A 16,380-nucleotide genomic window follows, 5' to 3' on the forward strand; every position below is an offset into this window, starting at 1 on the left:
ATGAATAAAGTCTATCTGCATAGATTAATCAGATTTCACATCTTCACATTTCAAGACCATGCAAAGCTAAGTAAGAAATTAACAGGAATACATTCAGTTCAGTTCCATTTATAAGATACATTTTAATAAATGTTTTTACGCCAACTCACCAAACATAAAACCATTCTCTTGATATGTTGCTGTACTCCTTAAAGGCATTTACTATTCTGATTTTTCACTTCTTATCTTCTTAAACTTCAGTTTGTGAAGCTTTCTCCACTTCAGTTTAAATGTATTCAAAGGCATTAACTCTCCATGTGTTTGTAGGTTGGCACAATTTCCCTATGTAGTAGACTTTCATTATTAGCTATTTATCCCGGGTTTGCCTTACTATGAAAAGCCAATTTTTGCAGAGGTTACCCATTGAAGAAAAACCTTCACCATCAAGTCATTTAAAGAATTTGTCTGAATAGTGGATTCCAGGTAGAAGATTATTATAGAAAAATGTTCACAGTTACATAAACATGAGTCATTGTCTTACTGCTAAACTCTGCCCCTATAATAAATAAACAAACATAAAACCCTTCATACTGAAATTGTTGTTCTGTACTATAGACTCATCTATTAACCATTGATCTAGTTGGCCTCAATCTCTGGTCGATACAATGCAAACATATTTAAAGATGTGCTTTTTAACAGAAGAAAATAGTATACTTAAATGTCAAAGACTCGGAGAAACTGCCCAGTAAACTTCCTGCTCGCAGAAATGATTGCTGTACAATTTCATGAGCGCCAATGTATAATAATGAATATTTAGTTGAATCTTGCACTGACTGAAAGTGCTTGCTGTAATGGAAATATATTCCCACAAAGTGCAGTAGCCTGGAGTTGATCCTAAAAAAGAGGGTGATACAGATAGTGCAGCCTTTTGCATGGGGAAGAGATGACTTTGCTCCCAAAGAAAGGCATTCTGAATCTATGTTATAAATGCTGTTTTAAATATTTTTTTATTTGAGGTGACATATGTATGAACAACAGCCATTCAGCTGTTCTGCACCCCAAAATGGCCAGAGCAGATAAAATACAATTCATAAGGTCTTTGTGATTCTGTCAAAGCATCAAATAATGATTTGCTCGACCTGACTTCAAGATCACTACATCCCTTTCCTAGAAACTGATTGACTCCAGAGTGTTTTTATATTTAAGTGGGGTTATATAACGTCTTCACTCCACAGTATTTTTGTATTTCAGTGGGGTTACATAACACCTCTTACATGTGTGTGTGTGTGTGTGTGTGTGTGTGTGTGTGTGTGTGTGTGTGTGTGTGTGTGTTTATGTTGAGGAAGCTGCTTTGCTGTCAGAGAAAATATTTTTTCATTTTCACCTTTTTAATGAATGACTGAATTAATTAATTAGTTTATTTTAAGTGTAATTAATTAACTTATTCCAGCTAACAAGACTTCAGTGAAAAGCTGTTAAATAAATCTAACCATAACAAAAGTGAACATTTTGCTTGAAGTAAAGCAGGTTTCTAATGCATGCCATGCACTTCAACAGCTGTTGTGCATCTTTTGATCACTAAAACTTCAGGAGACTGAAGTCAGTCTGATTACTTCCTGCATCTTTGCTATAAGTAACCAATATTTGCTGCCTCTCCGTATTTGTGTAGGATGTGGCCCTCTATTTCAAATTCTTCTGACAACACAACTGAGATATTCATACACCTATGGAATTATATTTTATTTCATACCATGTTGCTAGTTATGACTTTGCCACAATGTCTATAGTTTTGATGGTGATATAGGCTTGACTCATACAGTAATTATTTTTGCAGTTTTATGTTGCTTAAGCACTGTTATATGGCTGACCATTCTTACTTCAGGAAAGATATATAGTGGCCGGCTAAGAACTTGCTGTATTCAACTGGACGTATAAGAGAATTTAAGTACCTTTATCTGCTCTTTTTTTTTCAAAAAATACAGTATTTAAATTGATTTTAACTGTGTGGAAGGAATATTAACTGAACTGGAAGTTAGTCAGTGTTTGCTGAATTTTGTTATTTGCTAGTAATTACAGGTGTGGGGGTAGTCACATTCTTTGATTTCCTGTCCTTGCCTATTTAAGTGGTACAGTGTGAAATATTTTCTGCTTAAAAACCTCAGCTTTGGCCGGCTAAGAACTTGCTGTATTCAACTGGACGTATAAGAGAATTTAAGTACCTTTATCTGCTCTTTTTTCAAAAAAATACAGTATTTAAATTGATTTTAACTGTGTGGAAGGAATATTAACTGAACTGGAAGTTTTCACTCTGCTCTTCAGTTAGTCTCACCCACCCTCCCTGTTTTTGTTTTGGTGTTAATCTTAGTGGCCTTGCAACTGCCCGCCCCTCTTGTAAATTTGTGTTTGGATACTCCTTCTGGGCCCATCTCATTTGCTCACTCAACTGAGTGCAGTGAGATCATATTCTGATTTCAGGCACTCCTACTGTGTACAAAGAGAGCATCTGGGAAACAAAAAAAAAAAATTTAAGCTTGTTTCCTGCCTTTCCTGTTAAGTGGTATAGACTATTTGTAGGCTTCTGAGCCCCCAAGCCCTTCTGTGTTGGAGGGAATCCTTCTAGCTTAGTTTTTTTTCTTATAACTAGCCAGTTTTCTAGTTTCAGCACTCAAATCTGTTTCTTTGATCTCAGCACTTGTTCAGAAAAAAAAAAAAAATTTCATCTGCTTTTACTGTACTTGTGTTTCTACCTACTTTTTTACTTTTGCATCATCTTAAAAGTACTCAATTGTATTTATTACTGCTTGGTGTAACTCATTCTAAGCCTTTTGGTTTAAACACTTGGGCTTCGGACCAGTTGTTTTGCACTGAGAGGGTTTGTGGTCTGCACTGTAGTGGCAGATTGAGGGCTCAGTGTCTGTTATTCTAAAAGTGTATTAATTCTGGTTTAAGCACTTGGGCTTTCAGGCCAGTTATTTTACATTAAGAGGGTTCGTGGTCTGCACTCTTGTGGGAGGAGAGGCTGGACTCTGCCCTTCTGAGCTGGGAATTTCTGGTTGAAGGCTTATAGTGCATGCATATCTGAACTGCTTCTTACTGAAGTTGGTGCGCCTTGTTTGCTGTGGCATAGACTGGATTCGGGCCTGCTGGATCTAGCTTTGTTTGTGTAACTTGAGCACTAATCCAGGCATTCTCTAAAGTATTCAATTGTATTTATTACTGCTTGGTAGTAACTTGATTAAAGTGTAGCTATCATTCTAAGTCTTTTGGATTAAGCACTTGGGCTTCAGACCAGTTGTTTTACATTAGGAAGGTTTGTGGCATGCACTGTGGTGGCAGGACAGGTAGCTTACATCCTTCTAAGTTGGGAACTGCTGATTGAGAGCCCAGTGTCTGTTATTCTTAAAGTGTATTAGTTCTGGTTTAAGCACTTGGGCTTCAGGCCAGTTATTTTACATTAAGAAGGTTTGTGGTCTGCACTCTTGTGGGAGAAGAGGCTGGACTCTGCCCTTCTGAGCTGGGAATTTCTGGTTAAAGGTTTATAGTGCCTGAATATTTGAACTGTATCTTACTGAAATTGGTACACCTTGTTTGCTGTAGCATAGACTAGATCCAGGCCTGCTGAATCTAGCTTTGTTTATATGCTTGTTGTTTGTTTGCTTGTTATTTCCCTGGAACGCTAATTCCACCTAATACGCAGCTTCTCAGCGCTTCTGTGGATCACTAGTGATATCTGCATTGCTTACTGTACTTATTTCCTTGTTTCACTTGAAAGAAAGTTACTGTTTGTCATTTTTGCATTTAAGTTACCTGTAACACATTGCACTTAAGTTACCTGGCACTTGCTCACTAAAGCAATTATATAAGTCAGCACTAAAAATTAAAAGCACTACACCCTCACTCCCCACTGGCCCTGATTTTCAATTATTGAGGAATTCCCAATATTATTCTAGCATGTCCAAAGGTCAGTTGTCAATCTCCTCTCCGGTCCAGCTGGTGAATCTGGGAATCTTGAGGCAATGTTACAACTGCCTCATGTACACAGACAACCCTCTCCTCCTCCCAAGAAATTCCAACACATGTGAGAGATGCAACCATATAGCCAAACTGGAGGCTAAGCTCTCTCAACTCAGTACTGGCATAACCAGTCAGGAGGAGAAGGAAACCACACTCACTATAATTCCAGTCTCACATAGACCTACCACGACAGCAAACCAAACACATAATCACACAAAAACATACTCGGAGGATCTAAATAAAGATCTGCCGAAGCAGCAGAGACCTCCAAAGCAGACACCCAAGCAGCCGCTACCCCAAAACAAAACATGTGCAACACATATCTCACAAAGCCAGTGTGCCAAACAGTCACAGCCCTTAAGACTAAACAACACACCTGATACACTTGTAATAGGTGACTCTATCGTCAGGCACACTGACGTCCCGCTCACCAGGCTGAACAAGGAGAGGGTCACGGTGAGCAGCCTGTCGGGCGCTAGGATCCGCCACATAACACAAGCACTCAGGTCACTCCAAGGCAAGTACAAATATGACTCAGTCATTGTCCATGCTGGTGTGAATGACCTCAGACGTACCTCCCTGGACTACATGAAAAGAGACATAAAGGAGCTCTCTGAGCATGTAGCCCAGGCCGGTATGACCCTGACCTTGAGTAACATCTTACCTTCACCAAGAATGATGCCACAATATGAAGACAAGATGATCAATTTCAACAATTGGCTTAAGTACTGGTGTCATTCAAAGGGGATCCAATGCCTGTCAGCTTGGGATGATATGCTCGACAAGCCATGATGCTTTGCTAGGGACGGCTTGCACCTGTCACCCCTGGGCTTTCGGATATTGGCAAAGGCTCTTGCTACCCTCATAGTGCCTTTTTAGGCAAGGCTCAAAAGACAAACCCACCTCCATAGGTATCACAAGGGATAAGAAACTAAAAGTAATGCTACTCAACGCCAGAAGTCTAAACCTCAAGATGCACGCACTCGAAACTCTCCTTAGCATGGAGAACATCGATATCTGTGCAGTAACAGAAACCTGGTTCAGGGCTCCCGAGAGCACCCCAGCACTACCAGGTTATACCTCATACCATGCTTTTCGCCCCAAAACTTGGACCGAACCACAAAAGGAGGGGAGTATCGATATTCATCAAAGATACCCACACCTCCAGGTTGGTGGCAAAGCACGAAGCATCAGAGACTATCCATGTGCAACTAACAGTGGGTAAAACTGCCTTCCAGTTTATAGCCTGCTACAGACCACCCTCCCAAACCCAGGAACCCCACTCGGACTTCCTGAGAACACTGGAAAATATGAAGGTCTCTCCAAACACCATTATATTGGGCGACTTCAACTACCCAAACATAGACTGGGAGCATTACTCTAGCTCCAACACCCTAGCCCAAAGGTTCCTAGAATTTATAAACTCAAATGCTATGGAACAACTTGTTACCACTCCCACAAGAGGGGAAAACATACTGGACCTGATCATCACCAACATGCTCCAGACCAGAAGTGTATCCCTCACTGGTAAGATCAGACCATAAACTAATCTCACTGGATATTCACATCCTGACCCCACCCCCTGCCCAGAAAACCACAGTGAAAAACTTCTCTAAAGCAAATTTCACACTCCTCAAAACTGAGGTGGAATCCTTCAAAGCCCCCGGGCCTGTGGAAAATACGGCCCAGACCGCAGAATCCTTTATAAACGCATTCTATGAACACCTTCAGGAATGCATGGATCATGCGATCCCAAATAAAACCAAGACCAAATCCTCCAAAGGCAGGCGTCCTGTCTGGTGGACCCCAGCCATAAACAAACTATACAATAGAAGGAGGAAGCTACTAAATGATAGAGCAAAATCCCAAAAGGGAAGGCATCACTGATCAGTATTAGCAAAAACTACGGGCACACATAAAATTGTCTAAGGCCAGCTTCGAGAGAAGAATTGCACAGGACACTAAGGATATTCACAAGGCTTTCTTTAGTTATGTTAGGAACCTGGGTGGGCATTCCCAGATATGCTCAGAATTAGTCCAAAATGACAAAAAATACACCAAACCCACAAACATTGCCAACATCCTAGCTGACAGGTTCAGTGCAAACCTCTCCCCTCCCCACCAAAAGGGCAAATATCTATCCCAGCAGAGTGCTGCCCCCCTGACATCTCAGATGCTCAGGTAAGAACCACCCTCTTCAAAGCAAAAAACACAGCATCAATGGGACCAGGCGGTGTCCCGGGCTGTATCCTACATGAACTCCAAGAAGAGCTAAACCCAAACATAAAACTACTGTTCAATCTCAGCCTTACTACAGGATATGTGCCCAAAGAGTGGCGTACAGCAACAGTGGTCCCTCTCCATAAAGGTGGTGCCTCAACGGATCCTGGAAACTATCGCCCCATAAGCCTGACTAGCTTGGTCTGCAAAGCTATGGAAAGGATCATCATGGACCTCATAAATAAAGATATTGGGGACCTACAAACACTGGATCCTACCCAGTTCGGCTTTGTTAAGGGCAGATCCTGCCTCTTAAACCTGGTTGATTTCTTTGAAACAGTCACCAAGGCCATTGACGAGGGAAGGTGGTCCACACAGCCTACCTGGACCTCGCAAAAGCCTTCGATACAATACCCCACTCGGGCATTATAGATAAGCTCACCAGCTTAAATATAAACCCTTATGTCACTAGATGGATTGCAAACTGGCTCAAGGACAGAACCCACATGGTTAGAATTGCTGGAGCCATGTCAGACTCCAAACCAGTTACAAGTGGTGTCCCACAAGGCTCAGTCCTGGGACCTCTCTTGTTCGGTATATATTTCGGAGGTACAGGCCAACATGGAAGGACTGTGGCTGACCAAGTTCAGATGACTGCAAACTGGGCGCCATAATCGACTCTCCAGCCGACACAAGCATCCTCCAAAAGGGCCTCATAGAAACAGACAACTGGTGCCAGAGCCATGGCCTCAAGCTAAATGCCAAAAAGTGTATAGTCATCCCTTTGGCAAAAACAAAGTGCCCACAAATTACCACATAGGTGGTAATCCATTAAGTACAGAAGAAGTAATTAGGGACCTGGGGACCCAAGTTGATAGCAATCTCTCATTTGACAACCACGTGGCCAAAGTGGTTAGAAAAACATTTTATATAGCCCACCTAATCATGAAGGGATTCACATCTAGATCAGGGGCGTCATCGTGCCTCTTTACTCATCCCTCATCAGGCCCATAATTGAGTGCAATGCCCTTTTGGGATGTACCTTACCAGACACCTGCAGCAACTGGAAAGACCCCAAAAGTTCCTCACCAAGAGGATCAAAGGGCTCAAACAGATGCCATATGCTACCCGGTTAAAGAAACTCCAGCTCTACTCAGTGGCATACCGCCTGCTCAGAGGCGATCTGTGCCTGACGTATAAAGCCATGTCCAACATTAATGGACATGCTGCACCTCAGAAAATCCAAATCCCATCGAGCTACGTGCTCGAGAGACTTGAACCTTAGCACTGAAATAAATAGGACATGCTGGAGGGACAGATTCATAACCCAGAGGCTCCCTTCACTCTAAAATAAAATCCCAGTCCAGGTTAGGCAGAGTCCCTCATTGATTCTCTTCAAGAGAAATCTTGATGAGTGGATGGAAGATCGTAGGTTTACCCCGGGTATCACTTCTGTGTCACTGTTAGACAGAGGCACAGTATACTAACCTCGAAAAAGGGCATAGCAAAATAAATTTAAAATGGGTGGCGAAAGCCAAACACATTCTGGCTAGGCTTATAAATGCCCTAGGGCAGATAGCCTAGTATGAACCTATGAACCTATGAACCTATAAAACAATATGTACATATGTCTACACACACACACACACACACACACACACACACACACACACACACACACACACACACACACACACACACACATATATATGTATGTATATGTGATTCTGTCAAAGCATCAAATAATGATTTGCTCGACCTGACTTGTTGGATCAGTACTTCTCCAAAATAGTGACCATACACACAAACTACACTACAACTGGGTTGGGAGGGTGGCCTAATGGTTAAGGTGTTTGCCTTATAAACACAAGGTGTGGTGTTTGAGTCTTACAAGGGATAATTGGCTAGGCTTAAAATGGCTCACAAGGGCAGTTAGCTTAGTACTAATCTATGAACCTATATATATATATATATATATATATATATATATATATATTTATAAATGGATTCACTAGACAATCTTAAAATACTGAAATGTATTTCGAGACTGTATAGTCAAAATTCCACATACCCAAAAACCCACAACAGCGAAAACCAAAATAGTGACCATACACACAAACTACACTACAACAAACAAAACAACAAACACAAACACAACATAATATACAAACACACCTACCCTACCACACACTCCCTACTTGTATATACTAACTACGAGGTCACACTAAACACTCAAACACACCAAAACCACCATTACACACACTAAAATCCCTACCCAACACCCTTACGTAAACACCAGTTACCTGAATCCCCAGCTAAATCCACAAACTGCACCACATCATGAACATGATACCACGACAGCGGATTTGAAATTTCCATATTTGAGATAATGCAGTTCCGGTAACTACACTTTTGACTATTCAGTCTCGAGATACTGAAATTCGGCATTTCAGTATTTCGAGATTGTGTAGTGAACCTATATTCATATATATATATATATATATATATATATATATATATATATATATATATATATACGGATCTACTTTATATAATCAAATTACCATTTCGTCAAATTGTAGAAGCTCGAGACCATGTTGCCAAAAACTTAAAAATTTAACCAATTCCCAGAGCATCATATTTTCCCTCCAGGAATGAGTGTTTTTGTAATTTTAATAATTTGTTTTTTATCTTTTCTCTGACTGGGTTTTATAGTATTTAAATATTGTTTGTAGCCTTTGTTATTTTGTATTGGTCTGATGAAGCAGTATTGTACACTGTGAAAGTGCTCACCATTTGTATGTCCCCTTTTGTATATTAAAATTTGATTCTTGGAAGCCATGGCAGTTTGTGGTTCTTTCTTGTTTCTTGCTTATAAACTAACCACTTGGCCACCAGCAATTAAAATACAAATGTAAGCAAATTAAGCCCACCAAAGTTGGGGCTTCACCCCCCATGTGGGGGGCTGTGCCCCCAAACCCCCTTAACTAAATATAACAACTCAGAGATTGCATTATAGTGGAGAAAAAGGCAAGGTTTACCAAGTGGTTAGTTCCCCAGAGGGAAAATACGATGTTCAGGGAATTCGTTAAATTAAGTTTTTGGCAACGTGGTCTCAACCTTCTGTAATTCAATGAAATGGTAATTCGATTATATAAAGTAGATCCATATGTACATATGCTTTAGAAAGATGGAAATGCAGTTGGTGCCCAGCTGATGAGCTTCCTATTGCATATCAGTTATGTGAAGCTAAATAATATTCTTATATAATTTTTACATACTACAAACATATATAATTTTTACATACTACAAACATATATAATTTTTACATAATACAAACATATATAATTGTTAACTTAACCTATAGCCCCATTCAGTCCTGTCATGCCATCGGCTGAGGGCTCCAATCGCGGCTTGCTTTTACTACGTTAAACTACCCCAGACGTCCCACTGTTTCTACATAGTACCTTGGCTTCCCCTCTTGAAAGAACTATCTCAAGGAATCCTGCAGTGCTTTTGTAAACTACTCTGCTTCCCCCCAAGAACCAGAACATAAAAAAGTGTATGTACCAATTGTGTACTTATCTTATGTCACTTACCTGTTGTTTTCTGACCCTGCGTGCGCTAGCCAGCAGCCCAACTTGGACCTAGGCTCCCTTTGCTCCATTACCTCCATCCCATCCTGCCCCTCCAAGTGATGTGCCTAACATTGTAATTACTCAGTGTGGCCAATAGGTGGCAGCATCCATCATCTAATAAATTTTTCTCGCCTCATATTTTATGCACAGAACTTTTCAGTTTACCTTCACTTGCACTATTCTACCTGAATATCTACCTCCATATCCCTGTATATTCTCTGTTTCCTCCCACTCATACACATGGTGCCCTGTGTCTATCCCCTGTGCCTCCTTACCTCTGTGCTTCCACTCCTGCCCTCACTGATTGTTTCCATCTTCTTCCTTCTTCTTGGCTCTGCAACAAAGTTAAGAAGCTCGTCACTTCAGATCGCAAATCCTACTATACCACACTCCAAAATAATCACAAGGCAAACCCTAGAAAATTCTGGGATAGTATCTCCACTCTCTTAAACCCATGCAAAAAAGAGAACCCTTGCCCTGACCACAGTGCTTCTGATATAAACTTAGCCTCCCAATTTAACAACTTCTTCATTAACTCCATAACCAAACCTTCTCACAAAACCCTTCTTACTCAACCACACCTTCCACTACCTCCTCCTCCTCAGATACTTCCACCTCCCACCTTCCTCACTTCTCTCTAAAACCCATCCCAGTATCAACTATAAAAAAACTCATTCAGAATTTAAAACCATGCTCCAATGCCCCCAACAATATCCCTTCATTCTTCCTAAAGACAGCTGCAGATGCCATTGCCTTCCCCATCTGTATTCTTATAAACTGGTCAATCCAAGAAGGCTACGTACCCCAACTCTGGAAAAAAGTCTACATTATTCCCCTCCACAAAGGAGGAAACAATAACAACATCTCCAATTTTAGGCCTATCTCCATCTTATCTCCCATCTCTAAACTACTTGAAAAGTGTATCCACCTACAACTATTGCCTTACCTCATTGACAATCACCTACTAACTCCAACACAACATGGATTCCGGCCTGGTCACAGTACTACTACCGCACTACTCTCCTTCCTTGAAACTGTGAACAAAGCCTGTGACTCCAGATATATTGTATCCACCCTCCTTCTAGCCCTTTCCAAAGCTTTTGATACCATCTCTCACACCCTTCTCCTATCCAAACTCTCTAACCTAAATCTATCAGCCCTTATTATCAACTGGTTTACCAGCTACCTTTCCAATAGGCAACAAGCAGTCAAATGGAAGAAAGCCATTTCCCCATTCCTCAGCACTCCTAATGGTGTACCCCAGGGTTCCATTTTAGGTCCCCTGTTGTTCAATATTTTCATAAATGACTTCTACCTTGGCATCCCTAATGCACAAATCATCCAATATGCAGACGATTCAACAATTATCTGTTCTGCTAACTCCACTCCCACCCTCATAAAACTAACCCAAGATGCCTTCTCATCCACTGAACAATAGATAACCACCTGGCACTTAATGTATCAAAAACCAAACTCATGATATTCACCCCTTCCAAAACTACAACTATCAACATTAGTTCATTCTCCATAACCAGTCAGAATAACACTTTTCTTGAGGTAGTATCCAACGCAAAACTCTTAGGGGTACTCATCGACAAACAGCTCAAATTTGATACCCATATACATATAAATATCAAAAAAACACACTGGAAACTTGGTATGTTCTACCGCCACATTTACTACCTTACTCCATCTACACGATTCCTTCTTACTACCACATATCTCATCCCTTCTCTCCTTTATGGTGCCCCACTTCTAACCAACCTACATCTTCTATTAAAACAAAACTCTCTTCTTGCTACAACAAAATTGCCAAATTCGCCATTGGACACAGATCCTCCACTCACCACTGTACTGCCCTCCATAATCTAAACTGGCTAGAGATGCCCAACTACCTTATCTATTCTCATATAATCCTTGCTCATAAACTAATTTTCAGTCCCTCTCTTTGCCCCTGCCTTGCCTCAACACTTAAAATGCACCAACCTAACAGACTCCTAAGAACCAATGCTCAGATTCTGATTGAACTTCACAAGCCTGGTCGTCCTGCAGGCAAACTTCTACTTTCTTTTTCCTTGGCACGCCTCTGGAACTCCCTCCCACCTCAAATTCACCTCAACAATCCACCTTTAAAACTCTGTTCCACTCACACCTAACATCTCACTGGGAATGCTCACGTTCCCATCCTGCATAACATCCCCAGCAGCTACCTTACTCCCTACCCCTTCTCCCTCTCTCTTCTTATCATAACTAAATTCAAAAATATTTCACCCACTGATTACATTTCCTCTGGGGCAACATACATATTGTAAATAACTCCCTAGTCTAATTGACTTGTAAATACCTACTTATTACTGCTTTGACTTGTAAATACCTACTTATTACTGTTTAGACTTAATATCTATGTTAGCAACGATAGTGACTTTATATATTTGTAAACTTTATAATTGTGATACAACTCTGTTTTTTTTTTCCTCTTCAAATTGTACTAACATACTCTTTTGCTTCATGTACTCATCTTGTATTGTTGTTCAACAAAATGTATCTATGGAGCTTTTCTCCCCAGGACTCCACTGAAAACGGGCTCCTTCGGCCCAATTGGACCATCCTGGCAAAAAAATTTCAAATAAATAAAAAAAATAATAAATAAAATAAAATATTCATTTTCCATCATTCAATTTCAACCAATAAAAATGTTGTTAATTATGAAAGAACTTTCAGCCAAGGAATTCCAAACACTAACAGGTTTCTGCTTTTCACCAAATTCTGCTACAATTTCTAATTTCCCAGCCAAAATTCCATCAAAGTTGTGACTGATTTTAGTCAGTAAAAATGGCAATTCGTGAACTATTATAATAATAAAATAATAAAAACCTTTTGGGAGGACTGCTGGAATCCTTGGTTTGTGCATTGTCAGTATTCATCAGAAGTGTCTTCCAAAGTGAAGTTTTTGCCATTTCATCAGAAATATTAATTATTGAAGGGTCATCCCTGTAGAAATAACCAAACAGTGAAAAAAATTTAAAAAATGATGAGGATTAATTGAAATCAGCTATTGTTTAAAAAATGAAACGTTTGGACTAATACCGATCATACATCAAGAACAACTCTAATCTAATAAAATAAGTTTAAAATTAGTCCTACTTCATGTGTTATTAAATGACAAACCCTTTCTACAAGCCGTTCTGTGTTACATAGACAAAATATGCAAACTGCAGTGCACTTGCTAATTAAATGCTACAAATTTGTCTTGTAATTCTCTGTATATGCTGTTCAATTAAATGACTTTAACCTTATGCTTCTCTGATTAATAAGGTATGCATATTAAATCATATTACTTAACAAAATAAGGACATTATCAAGGCAATATAAATGAACAAATAGAACAACAAAAAAATAGAATGAAAGGGTACTGGGTCCTTTATTTTGAAAGCAAACTCACTTAGAAACTCACTTGGTGGGCCTCATCAGCAATGGTGATGAAAAAAAGCCTACAGACAGGAGGTGAACCAACTGATTGTCTGGTGTGACAACAGCAACTTGGCTCTCACTTAGAAAATCCTATTTCATTAAATTTGTTCCTTGCAGATACCCCCAGAAATGATTCTTCACAGAGGTTTTCCCTAATGCTTGACCTATCATTGTGTAGGAGTTTCCTCCTCTACAGTCCAAATAATATAACCTCCTTCTGGGGTGTTATCATTTCTAGGGAAAAGGACAAACTCAACAAAATGAGACTTCAGTGAGTTTGCATTTGATATTAATGACCTTACCTGATTAAAATAATGTGCTACAATACTTACTTGAAAATACTGCATTGTTCAGTCAACTAAAAACTGTTTAGAATATGAACCTGCCACTGTTCAATCTGTAGAACATAGTTCTGCCACACTTTAGAAGCAGATTTCCCAAGTAGGTTTCATTGGAGAAACATTGTTGTGTAGGCAGCAGGCAGCATTTAGTCATGAACACCGCTTGCACATTTTTTTTTGTCTCTGTGAAGACCGATCTTAAAAATGTTGCTAAACAAACATATGACTAAAATTCAAAAGACCTTTAACATCCATTTAACAGTTTTTCTTTATGTTCAGATAAAATATATATGCATTCCTATGGGAAAAAAAAACAAAAAAACACAAGTACACCAATTAATTTCACTGCAGGCCAGTCCCTGTATCAGTTGATCAAGTGTTACTCACAGTGGTGCAATCTAAGTATAAACTTTCAAATAGCAACAGATCATACATTGCCTTATAAACCACGCAGTCACGTCTAAGTAACTTGTGAGAAGGACAATGAAATGACCATTCCTGAAGTCTTTCTGAGCAGTTCAAGTATTTCTAAACAATGTTTTTTTTTAGTAAAGATTCATGCCTTTTTAATTTGTTTCATTTTAGCTTGTTCAAAGACTATAAAATGCAACAATGTATTCCTTAATGGGTTACGTCAATGAGATTTAAAATGATACAGTTGTCACCCTGGAGTGATATTACATTTAGAATTTAGAATGAATACAAACTATGCTTTTCGGACTTAGGCATATGTTAGATGTGACATGTTGCCTTTCATTTAACATATGAAAATAATTATGTATTTTATTAGACAATTGGAAGGTAAAATTGTTCTCTTTTAATGATATGAACTTATTTATGGTTGCAATTTTCACTGTTTTCTCTACAGCATGAATCATATCATTTCGGGACAGTGGTGTCTGGGCAGCTTGTTTCAAACAGAAAGAGATTCTGCTTCTTTTTGATCTCTTTGATCTGTATAACACTATCAGTCTTCTGGGATGGAGGGTTTGCAGTGTGGGAATGTTGTTTTTCTGTGTGGGCAGTAAACAGACACATTAGGGTGTCATTAGGAATGCTGTTAAAGTCATCTGCCTCATCTTGCTTTCAGACAGTGTTACTACTAAAGGAAAAGAAAACTGCGGTGGTGGTGCTGCGGTAGCATTGTCGCCTCACAGTAAGATGTTGTCCTGTTCGATTCTCAGCTAAAGCGTCTTCTGTGTGGAGACATGCATGAATGGGCGTACCTTCGTTGAAGGTTGTGCGTTAGAGCTAGCAACTCGGCACATAAAAATATACTGCCAATCATTAGCGGACCAAAGTTCCACTGTGGCGACCCCTAACCGGGAAAAGGCGAAAAACATGTGTTAATGTAGTTCAGTCTTGTTAAAGATATTGTATCTTAATAGTTAATGGCTTTCTTACTCATGAGCAGCCTGCCTCCTTAGAAAAAATTAATATTTAAAGTTTACTTCTACTGTTCTTTTTGGTGAAGAGAGACCTGTACTGTCAACTGTAACAGCTGACCATGAAAAGTTGTCCTACCAATGTGGCTCAGACGGTATTGCAAATCAACTACTTAACTGTGTAGGGCTAAGTATAACTAATCAATCCCAACTGGAGCATTGCCTTGAGGTTAGTTAGCTAATAAAAAAATTTAGATATTTTTTTTTTAGCTTGCTTTATTTACCAGAGGGTGAAATCCCTATTTTGTTCAGCCACTCAATGCAAAGTTTCACTTTACTTCTCACCCTATACCTTCATTCCTACCCAACCCCATAACAGGCTTTTTCATACCTAACCACATCACATATTTCCACTCCCTCTCAAAGCCATTTACCTTATATTGTGTAAGTATAAAATTAAAAAAAAAAAAAAAAAAAAAACTTCTTTTTATAACAGCGTAGAGGCAAACAGGACTTATCTAAACAAACCTCGTACTACTACAACCATCCTAACCTGATTAACTGGTGAGAAGGGAAACAATACAAAAGCAATGAAGCTGCCCAACAATCAAGAAGATGAAGTGCTCCGCCTTTACCCAACGGATGTTTAAAGGGTGCTGTGACGGGTAAACCCAGGAAAGGCAGCTGGTGCTGACAATATTCTGTGGCAGGTGCTCAGGGACTCTGCTGACCAATTAACTACTGTTCTCACTGACATATTTAACATCTCTCTGCATCAAGCCACAGTACCCAAGTGCTTCAAGAATGCAACCATTATACCACTGACCAAGAAGTCTCCACCTTCAAGCCTGTATGACTACCGCCCAGTAGCTCTCACCTCCACTGTAATGAAGTGCTTTGACAGATTGGTCAAAGACTACTTAACATCAAGTCTTCTTGCAACAATGGACTCACTTCAATTCACTTATAGATCCAATTTCTCTATGGCAGATACCATCTCACTGGCACTTCACTTATCCTTGGCACACCTGGAGAACAAAAACTGCTATGTCCGCATGTTATTTATTGACTTCAACTCAGACTTCAACACGGTCATCCCCCAACAGCTGATTGAGAAACTGGTCCAGCTGGGTGTTAGCACTCGTTTATGTAACTGGATTCTGGACTTTCTTATTGGCAGACCACAAAAGGTATGTGTAGGCAACAACACCTTAATGAGCATCACACTGAACACTGGAGTACCTCAAGGATGTGTCCTGAGTTCCCTGCTGTTCACCATGCTGACACACGACTGCATCACTAGGCACAACACAAACCATGTTATTAAGTTTG

The 16,380-nt window shown here is 39.8% G+C and overlaps 1 protein-coding gene across 1 annotated transcript in view; it reads right to left on the bottom strand.

The window, feature by feature from the left end:
* SLC4A10 (solute carrier family 4 member 10) overlaps positions 1–16,380 on the bottom strand; it is a 3,247,445-nt gene that overhangs the window by 224,551 nt on the left and 3,006,514 nt on the right. The window contains exon 24 of the mRNA XM_044074780.1: positions 12,726–12,842. Coding sequence (XP_043930715.1) covers positions 12,726–12,842 — 117 coding nt within the window. The remainder of the gene's footprint in view (positions 1–12,725; positions 12,843–16,380) is intronic.

This window comes from Protopterus annectens, chromosome 6.part0 (genome assembly GCF_019279795.1).
Source record: "Protopterus annectens isolate FY-2018-M chromosome 6.part0, PAN1.0, whole genome shotgun sequence".
Taxonomy (NCBI): Eukaryota; Metazoa; Chordata; order Ceratodontiformes; family Protopteridae; genus Protopterus; species Protopterus annectens.